Below are 10,935 nucleotides of genomic sequence, written 5' to 3'. Positions count from 1 at the left end.
AACATATTACTTTTTATTTTATATATTTTATTTAATAAAAAATCACTATCAATATTCAAAAATAATAACACAATATCTCTACACCATAAAATTTATAAAACTTGAACTAATAATTTTTTAAAAATAAATCTAAAATCTTACTAATTAAATTATATTTTCCTAGGGTTAATGGAGGGGCTACATGACAATGGTCATCTAAACAAATTCAAATGAAACTCAATGATTCAAAACTTAGAAAGACTTAAATAGACCTAAAAAATTGAAGACGACAACATTTCAACCCTTACTTTAATATTGAATCATCGATATACTTGACTGATTTTGTTTCATGTAATTAACCAATCAAACCATCAATTATTTTAGTTTAGTTGTTGAAATATAGGCAGCCGAAACTTTTTCTCATTCAAAGTTTTGCAGCAAGTTTTTTTTCTCTTTCAAACTCAGGGCAGAAAGACAACGAAAATCAAATTTTGGACCGGATCATAAAATTTCCAAACTAAAAAGACTGAAAATGAAAAAAAAATATAGTCACAGCCAAAAACCTTTAAAACAAATGCGCAAATGAACAATGGTGTATATAGGATGCTACTGGTATCGCAATGCTTCCAACATGCAATCGATCAGAGAGGAGCCGGAAAACCCATATAACATTCAAGTAATTATAAATTCGACTAACAGCAAGCATTTCAAAGATACCATCCAAAGTATAAAATCACTGATTTGCAAACCACGCAGAATAAAAAGGGTCCAGGAGGAAAACAAATCACAACAGAAACTTGCAACACAAGGAAAAAAGGATCTTTTCGAAAGGAAAGACAGATCCCTTCATTTCATATCTAAAATCCCCTATACATTAAGTTAATACCCCACTGATATGCAACCCTTCTCCAGCCTATAATGAGAGACTAAACTAAGATTCTGCAGCATTGATGTCTAGTCACCTAAAACACCCACCACCAACATACGTACTCTGAAGCTAAATTGTTTTCCCCAACCGTGGATGATCCAAAAATTCGGATGTTCATCGCCAAAAGGAACACAAAGTTGAAAGTTCGTGAGAAGCTTTTAGCTATCTAAACAAATTCCCCCTTCTGTGAGATGAAGTTAGGCATAATCTAGTTTTTTGGGGACAAAAATGTTAGAGACAGTTAGAACTGCCAGAGAGCTTAGGCTGGAACACATGTTAGTCATGGCAAGCAAAACTGCAATTGCTCTTAACATATCCACACCAGAAATACTGTTTAGCAGGCAGTTCACTGCAAACTACTAGGCATACCGGTTGCAGGTATAGAGGTAGCTTGGGGGAACGTGTGATGAACCGTCTTATTGCCATTCTCCAAAGCACCCACTGGTGGTGCACTGCCCTTGACAGTTTGCTCCAAAAGTTGAACAAGAGACATAAATATTTCCATCCTTGTTACATCCCTGTTTGCCTGCATATGACACTCGAATTTAGATGACCAAATGCAAAGATTGTAAGAGACGTGCATTCATGACGCATTTAGTATGCTTTCAGCACACGATAATGAGGCAACCATCATTAAGATCACCAGCAATTTAAAGAATAAATTCTGAAAATTACACTAAAGCATGGTAGTTTGCACAGCACAAGTGCCAATCGGACACATTTTTACCAAGGTTATGCATTTCTTTTCCCATAATCTTGTAGTTCAAGATCAGATTCGTAAGGAGACTCATTTGGCATATTATTATTTAAAAACTATGCTCTTCCTGCCTTGAAGAGGAATAATGAAAAGGAACTAGCATTATTTCACCTTTTCTTCTATTCATTGAGGACATAGAAGCCAGTAATGCCACTGGAAAGATAGTCCAAAAAGGTGAGGGCACCCCACATTCCTTCCATGAAAGGTTACTTGGGACCAACAGTTGATTATGCATGCAGTATTTCAGTTTAGAATCCTACCTCTACAGCAAAACGTGCCCAGATCTTGTCATTTCGAGTTTCCATCACCCCCTTCAGGATTGTCAAACCCAATCCCCTAATTAAGTCAGCTATCTCTAGAAAGAAACCTCGCTCTTCACAAAGCATCTGTCATAAGAGGAAATACAAGATTCAACATATAGGATAAAAGAAACTTGTTAAAACCAACAACTCCAATATCTGAGTGAAGAAAAAAAAAGGTGCTGTTACCTCCACGAGCATCTGACGAGGTGGATTCAGATCTTCAACTATGATAGGACAAACCATAGATTGTGAACCAACTTCAAATGCCCATGTTGCCCCTCCCTCAAAATTTTCCTTCAAAAGTAGTCCACTTTCCTTGTTAAGAAGCTGCAAATTTACAAAAGAACGAAATACACAATCAGAAACATTTCTCTCGTTAGTAATTGTTCGAAGCACAAAATGTCAAAAACTAAGCTAGATATAAGATTAATTTAATCATTTCCAATATACATTATCTGTGCATAAATCCTGACTGATGTCCTTGATAACTGTACTTGATAGGACAGATATCCCCATATCAAGTTTATGCCAACGAAATTTTGTAGGCATTCCCCATTCCTGCCCCCAATACCCATATGCAGCAGTACTAGACATTGTTTTGACAAAACAAGAGTATTATGTTCCCTCCATTAAGTTTAGAATGGGCAGGAAACAAAGCAACACCATTACAAATTATCATGGATAAGATTATACATATATATAGTGTATGCAATTGATACCTTGGAGTCCCCAGTTTGTTTCAGCTTATCTGCATGCTTTGTCACGCTTTGCAAGAAAAGCATATGCTTGATTGTGCGTTCAAGCAGAGCATCTATGCTACACTGTCAGACCACAGTAACAGAAAGAATAGTATCAAATCTGACTGTCATCGTTAGCTATCACAGGAAAAAGACATGCAGCAGAAGGATTAAAGAAATGCATTACTTTTGCTCCATTTGGTACAATCTCACGCAACTCCTTAACACGATCTTGGATCATCTGACGATCTTTCGGCCTAGGTCTAGGGTTCTCTCCAGCTTTAAGCCTTTTGCGATTTGGCTTGCTTGTTTCATCGTTTTTCTTGGAAAATGCAGTTGAAATACTACAATCATGCCGTGCATTATGCCCTTGCTCAACCCAGGAACTCAGTTGGGACCCATAAATGGAAGTAGTTTGAGAACAAGTTCCTACATCATCCTTGCTGCAGCCAGATCTAAAAGAGCTAGATGCTATGGTCCCTGCTCTTTTAGGCAGGCTAATTAACTCCCTTTGCACCTGATCAGACATGCCAATCCTGCCATAGGTGGGAGAGCCACCGGGAAAGGACGGCATACTAATCTTTGTCAATGTTGTTCTGCAAGAAACATTATCATCTGAGCTCTGTTTGGCAGAAGAGTGCACCTTAGATACCACAGCATCTAAAAGATGGTCAGTACCCAGGTCAGAGAACATGTTACTGTCTGAGACTCCTCCAGTTAGTGAAAAAAGATCAGAATTTGCCTCCCGGATGCTCATAAATGTTGAAGTATCTTTAACTATATCTTGTGTCTTCACACATGGTTTGTCCCCAACTAAATTATTCCACTTGCCGTTGAGTAATTTGTTTTTAAATTCCACACCCAAAATATCATACAAGTCATCCCCAGAGGGAGGTTGAGCACATGGTTCCTTGCGCTTAGCATTTAAAGTAACAGTATTCTGACTTCCAGAAGCGCTCATCAGGCAATCATTAACGGAACCAAGAACATTCTCACCCAAATATACAATATCACCTGATTGAGTCAGCGGGACATTAAGTGCTTGAAATAAATCACCTTCAATCTTTTTTTCCATTGTAGTTGCTTCCGTTTTGGTAGGCTTCACATCTGTGTGGGGATATTCAAGATTGGAATCCCCTGAAAGAATGCCACTCGCACTTGATTGATCCAACAGACCAGATAAATGATCATCCTCTGCCCTTGAAGAACCAACATTTTGAGTCCCAACCCCTGCCAGAAGCATGGATGAGTGATTGATACCTGCCAATTTCTGTGGTTTTAATAAGGAACAAAGGATGGAGTTTGCTCTTCTCTTAGTGCCCACTTCACTAGGTAACTGTCCAGATATATGAGAGCCTCCAGTAGAAGTAAGAAAATGGCCTTCATTTGTCCTTGGATGGGCCATAGTAAGGCCATCTGATTCATTTTTATAGTGGCTAACATGATTTTGCGCACCAACATCAGAGAAAATCTTCTGTTCCAGTGATTTTAGTATGCTACTATTGGTATTTGACTGACTAATAATTGGTCGATGATTGAATCCAAGTCTTAAATTGCTTGATGCAGTCTGGTGGTTCAGCCACGCACCAGGATTTGAGGGGATCACTTCAGCTCCAACAACTCCATTTGCTAGCTGGCCCATGAATGGATTGTCTGGCTTCATAAGTGAGGTAATTTTTGGTTCACAGAAGTCATCACAAGATTTAGTTAAAATTCCAGTCGCATTGGGGATATGAATGGCCGAAGAAGTAGCATGTTGATCATCCTGAACCTGTCCAGTTTGAGAACAAGAAGGTTGACCAACAATTCTAGAAGCCTCCTGAGATGAGATTATTTGTTGGTTGCAGCTGTCGGCCAAGGAAGGAGTGGAGCTTGGCACCTTATAAGTTCCAGAAAAACACACAGGAAGAGCCATTCCACAGGAAATAGGCATTCCAATTCTTTCTGTGGGTTCTTTTTCCATATGGTTGTCAGACAGAAGTGCTCCAGGGACACACCCTAGTTGCAGGATCAAACTCTTCACGTTATTCACGAACCCAATATTCTCCAGAATCTGACAGTAAAGATAAAATATAAATACACAGAGCAACAGGAAAAATTCTTTGACATAATGATTAAGTGACCAGTGCAATAGAATATTGAAATCACAGGTATAGTTGTAGAATCAGTGGTGATGAATAAGTTAGAAATAGATTGCCTCAGAACTCTACATTAACTCCAATAAACAGCTATGCAAATATATGATGGCTATATTGAAGAAAAAATTAGTGATCAGAAGGAATTTAATAAAACCAAAACCAAAATTGGACACCTTTATGAAACAAGCAGAGTGGAAAAGACCAAAAGTTATAAGAAAAATAAATCTAACCAAGAAGTGATGTTATTTGCATAATATCTCATTGCAATTGAAAATTCAATTCATTAGCACATCAAAACAACTGAATAACGAGGACTTACAGCCAAGGAAGAACCAAGTTGAAGTACACCATGAGGACAAACAGGAATAACAGCAATTGTCTGCCAAAAAAAAAACTAAAACTTTCATGGAAGGCAGATTGAAGATTGTTGCAGAAATTAGAACATATGGGAAGCTTACAAACCTGCATCCCAGCTGAAAACTGGTGATGAACCTCATTTAAAACCTGTAGAACAGACATGATTGAAGTTATAACAAGTTCACTACTAACAGTGCAGCCGCATTGCATTTGACAGGAACGACACGCTACTATTGCATTAAGATGTTGTCGTTTAACTTTCCATCAAAATAATAGAATTCCACAATTTCCTCTGTTAAATTCTGTTACAAATTATCATTAGAGTATGTGTACTAATGATGATACAGGAGAAAACAAAAAATAGAACTTTCAATGGACTCCAGCTAGCAAATTGTGCAACTAAGAATGGCTAATGGATACTGATACACAATCTCAATTAGTGTAAGACATTATTCCATAGCACAGGATGAGAAATTATGTAGCATACTTCTGGAGGATGGGCATCTTTACTGTAATTATTTGCAAGAATCCACTCATGGTTTCCTGTAAACGCAACGCGCCCAACGATTCTGGAAAAATAACAAATCAGAATTTCAATTGGGCACAACAGGCAGTCATAATGTGAAACTAAAATGTAAGGTACATGAAAAGGAAGAAAAACATACCCTTCGCCTACAATATTAACCTGATTATTCACCATCATTTTGTTAATAAGCGAACAGAGTCTACCCCCCGCTTGAATTCCAAGCTGCGAGGAGTGAACATCAGAACCAAAGTGTCCTTCCCACTCTCCAAAAGGAAGTGCTAGGTTCTCAGTTCCAGAAGTACTTGGTGGAACTGAACATGATGCTGGCTCGTAGTGACATTCCTCCCAGATTAACAACCTGCAAATTAACATAATATGCTCAGATCATTCAACTCTATAACAGAATTTAGCAAGTAACTACGAACAAAAAAAAAATCCCACCTTCTGTTTTGTTACCAAAACGCCAAAGGAAAAAAAAATTAGATGCCATTTTCTATTATGATTTTTCTTCCCCTTTTCTTAACATCTTCTCAGGATCCAAACAGAAGATAACAAAAGAAAATAAACGCAACCATTCAGCAGAATCTTCAGTTGCTGATAAAATCGTAACTGTTTCTTTCTATTCAAAACCAAGATAACAGGACGAAATGGAATCGAGCAAGCTAGGACGAAATGGAATCAGTAGATTTGAAGAACATAAAATCATTCCAATACAGAAAGGGTTTGGTCAAACCAATACAAATCAACTTTTTACTTAGATTCTTAAAGACAAAACAGAATAAACCAAAACACAAGGTTCCAAAAACAGAGGAAAAGAAAGGGTGTATTAGATTTCGCATCCCACATAAGACAACAGTGACCAATCAGACTTCTGACCCAAAAAGAAAAAGAAAAAGAACAACCAGACTTTAACATATCATTCAAAGACCAAAATAGCCTAAACAGAAAGAATACTGATGTTGGACCCTCTTATTGTTTGGTCACCGAGAAAATAATTCAAGAACAAAACCCAGAATCCTATGGTAACTCCAAAACAGACAAAGGTAAAATCACTCATCAGATCCTCTTTGTTTGGTCACTCGGAAAATACAGGAAAAGCACAACAAAAAATAAAAGAAAACCCCAGCAAAAGATACACCACAATTCCACTGTTCCCTCTATTTTCCTAAATCCTAACAACCAAGCACAAAAAAACTCAGAATAAATGTAAAAACCCGGAAAACAGAAAGCCTTAAATAAATTCAAAGTTTCACCCTTTTTTTTCTTCGTTCAACTCCATTTTCTTAGCAACCAACCATACCAAAGAAAGAAGAAGAAAAAACTTACTTAGGATTCTGGCATCCGATCTTCCAAAAAACAGCATAACACCATTGATTAACACCACAAAGTACCTTCAAAACTTCTCTCAACAAAAGACCCATCTCACAACTTCAAACTGACCTCCAAATCAAGGCTTTCCTTAAACAACAAGAGCAACAACTTAATAGCACGAAAAGAGTAACAAAAGTGGAGTCGCTGGTTTGTATCTGGTCAGAGCCAAAGACTGCACATTTCTTTGACAGTCTAACTTCCACGACAGGATCCTCTCCCAGCCTGCTTAGTTCTAAGACCACCGCTCCTTTTTCTCTCAGGATCCAAGCTCACTGCTATTAACATTCTCTCGCAACCCATCCCCACCACCGACACGGGAAAACCCCCGAAGATTTTCAAACAAGAGAACATAAAACAGCTAAAAGTCCCTAGATTATGCCACAAGCTTCTCGCTTGAAGGTAGCCTTGATTTGCTCCATTTTTTACACACAGAAAGAAGGAAAGATTGAGAAGGAAAAAAAAAGAAAAGAAAAGGAGAATAATACTAAAATCTTGGAGGAGGGATAGTGTTTTGCGTGTGTATCTTTGGTCCTTGCTCTCTTTGGTTTTGGTTTCTCACTTGGCTTGGTGAGGTTTCAGGGTTGAGAGCTCAGCTGCTTTCTTTCTCTTTCTCTCTCTCTCTCTTTCCTTCCTTCTGATAATATTCTCTTCTGATTGTGTTGTGTTGTGTTTGAAAAAAGACTTTCTTTTTCTCTTTTTTTTTATAGGTGTTTAAACGACTTTATAGGTGACCTTGAAGGTTAGGAGCGAGAATTTTTATAGAGTATGGTTATTGTCTTCCTAAAAAGAACATAAAGGGGACATTTATAAATAAATATATATATATATATATATATATAATTTATGTATTTTTATAAAACAAAATATAGAGAAAAAACATGTCTCGTCTATCTCAACTGTATTTTTTTTTATCTATGATAATAATTAATATTAGAGATCCATAAATAATTATTAATGTTTACTTAAAGGAATAACAGAGAAAATAAATTTGAGCCTAGGAGATAGTGTTTTTATCACCTTTTAATAGGTAATGATATAATTTTTTATTTCATTTTTTTTAATTGAGTTTATAAAGTAAATATTGAACTATTTGAATATTCTAAAATTTTCCGCTAGCATCATCCTCCTCGAAATTAAAGAGTGTTACTGACTCGTACTAAAATAAATATACAAGTCTTTTTAATGTTTTTTACAAAAAAAAAATCATAATTATAAATTTAAAAGTTTATACATGCATTTAATTAAATAAATCAATAATTATTTTTTTGATATATATAAAAAATAGTATTAATGATTCCATTCTACTTGTTTCATTGTGGGTTGAATAAATTTTTTTCTAACAAAAATAAATAAATATATAAGTGTTATTAGTGTATTTTTTAATATCGAGTAAAACATATAATTGTGAATTAAAAAGATAATACTTACATATAATAAAATAAAACGAATATCATATACATTAACAATGATTTTTATAGGACCTCAAATTAATTTTTAATATAATAAAAAAATAAAATAATATTGTAATTGGTACAGTAAAATATTATTTACTTTTAGTTCTGCATAATATTTAAAAAAAAGTGTAAAAAAAAATTATAAAAGAATTAAGACATGAATAAATGGTATGAATAGATAAAGGTAGAATGATAAATATTTAAAGTATAAAGAATAAAATTTAAGAAAGGTTTTTTAAAAGAAAAAACCAAAAAAATATAGATTTTCTACAGTTACGGTAAAAAATCAGTAAAGATATTTTTACCGTGAAAAGTGTATATATATATATATATATATATATATTATTTAATAAAACCTAAAAAAATAAATAAAAAAACTTGAAAGGGCACCATATTAAACACAAGGAGAGAGAGAGAGAGAGAGAGGGATTGGTTGGGAAAGAAGTATGGATTTGGGAGGAAATTACAAGGGATACCACTGACAGTGGTTCTTCACTGATGTTGGAGAAAACAGTAGTGCAGGTTGCTGTCTCGCTGACGTCACATATCCAATTACCCTTAATTTTTATCAAAATTACAGGAATGGTGTTCATCCCTTCCTTTTCTTTTTTGCTATATGAAGGGTATTATTGAGGAGGGTGAGTGGTTGAGTTCATTGGTGGTGGGGTCTTGGGGGTGGAGTGTGGGATGATGACATGTGGAACAGTATGATGAGAGATTGAGATGTGGTGTGGGAAAGTTCATGATGGGAGATGATTGATCAAAACCCATGAGGCCAAGCAAAAAGAGTAATCATGAAAGGGATTTTGACTCTCCATCACTCACTCTCATTCCATCCTTGTTCTCATCAGGACAAATGGCTTCATCATTGCATAAATGCATTTATTTCATCTTATGCTATTTCATAATAATCAAGTAGGTTTTGTATTTCTTTAACCATAATAATAATAAATAAATAGTACGAGGAATTCTTGGAGTAGACATGGTCTAATATCTTTTTCCTTGATTGTTTATCTCATCAAAACAAGTTAGAATTTTAGCTATTTCAATTTATTTGGTTATTGTATGGTGAGAGAAAGAATTTAAAAGAAAAGGAAAGATTTATCAAACTAGTTCTTAAAAGATGGATTTCTTTCTATTTTAAAAATAAAAAGCTTTTTATAAAATTATCTTAAATAAATCAAATTTATTGTTATGTTTTTATTTATATTTCTTTAATTAAATATATTTCTATTCTTTTATATATTTTTTTTTCAAAACATTACTCATTTCAAAGCTTGGTTATCTGAAAATATGATTACGATTATTTTTAAAATGCTTTCTGCTTAGATATATATCAAAATAATTTAATCCCTCAAGTATTATAAATTAATCTCTATCAACAAGGAAGATTATTTTGTACGGATGGGACTTTTTAAAATAAAAGATGTGGAAATTGATTAGATTACAACGTTTTCTCTCTCTTTTTTTTTCCTTTTTTTTCTTGTGACACCATTTTTTTTTTTTCATAGGTGGCTTTAATAAAACCGTTAAATGAACACAATTACTTACAAATAAAGTGAGATACATGTATGTATCTTTGTGATTACTAATCGACTAAATAGATGTCAACCTTGATTATTCTGACTTGCCTTTGTACATAAAAGTCCTAAAGTGCATCGCACCTTTTACTTTTTATGTCCTCCAAGCCTCATGCTTTTCTTCCTTTTCTTGGCAATGGCCAGTGTTTTTCTTTATCAATCACTTGGTCTGCTAGTGTGAAGATAAGTTGTTCTTGCATGTATATATCCTATTTCCTAAATGAATGTTCTTTTTTTAAAAAAAAAAAAAAGAATTATCACTAAAATACAACAAAAAAAATAATTCTTTGTGATATGAATTCATCTTACCCTGCGTTTGGAATTGAGTCGTAGAATGAAAAAATAGGTTTTATAAAGGTTACCAATTATAATTATAATTTTTGTAAGTAATAACTCAAGAAAGAATTTGAAAAAAAAAATGATGAATTGATGAGCAGTTAAAAAAAAATACAAAATATATTAAAAAATCATTTCAACCCAAAAACTTAAAATTTTAGGCTGAGATAATTCTTTGACATGATATCAGAGTTTTGATGACTAAGTGATCACGAGTTCGAATCTCAACATTTCTATTTATTTGATAAAAATCAATCATATGATAATATGGGCATATACAGGTTTTAAATCTAAAGAACTTTCATTATAAGAGACGTGTTAGAAAATAATATAAATCATATTCTGAAACCGCACTTAATAATTTAAGTTTTTTCAAATGAAATGATTATTTGATAAAATATATTATATTGCCACTAAATAAACAGAGCTTTAATTTTGTTAAATAGTAACGCAGCTTATAATAGTGAACA

The 10,935-nt window shown here is 34.2% G+C and overlaps 1 protein-coding gene across 1 annotated transcript; it reads right to left on the bottom strand.

The window, feature by feature from the left end:
• Positions 1-693: 693 nt before the first annotated feature.
• Positions 694-7,819, bottom strand: LOC118046956 (transcription factor LHW). The gene is made up of 10 exons (XM_035056069.2): positions 7,051-7,819; positions 5,864-6,082; positions 5,686-5,767; positions 5,304-5,345; positions 5,161-5,220; positions 2,891-4,756; positions 2,686-2,787; positions 2,153-2,293; positions 1,925-2,050; positions 694-1,433 (listed from the first exon to the last, which is right to left on the bottom strand). Exons 1-10 carry the CDS (start codon positions 7,143-7,145, stop codon positions 1,254-1,256), a joined length of 2,913 nt encoding a protein of 970 aa, XP_034911960.1. The 5' UTR covers positions 7,146-7,819; the 3' UTR covers positions 694-1,253.
• Between the last annotated feature and the right edge of the window lie 3,116 nt (positions 7,820-10,935).

The sequence above is a fragment of the Populus alba genome, chromosome 1 (genome assembly GCF_005239225.2).
Source record: "Populus alba chromosome 1, ASM523922v2, whole genome shotgun sequence".
In the NCBI taxonomy this organism is placed as follows: domain Eukaryota; kingdom Viridiplantae; phylum Streptophyta; class Magnoliopsida; order Malpighiales; family Salicaceae; genus Populus; species Populus alba.
This window is presented reverse-complemented; position numbering and strand designations above follow the sequence as displayed.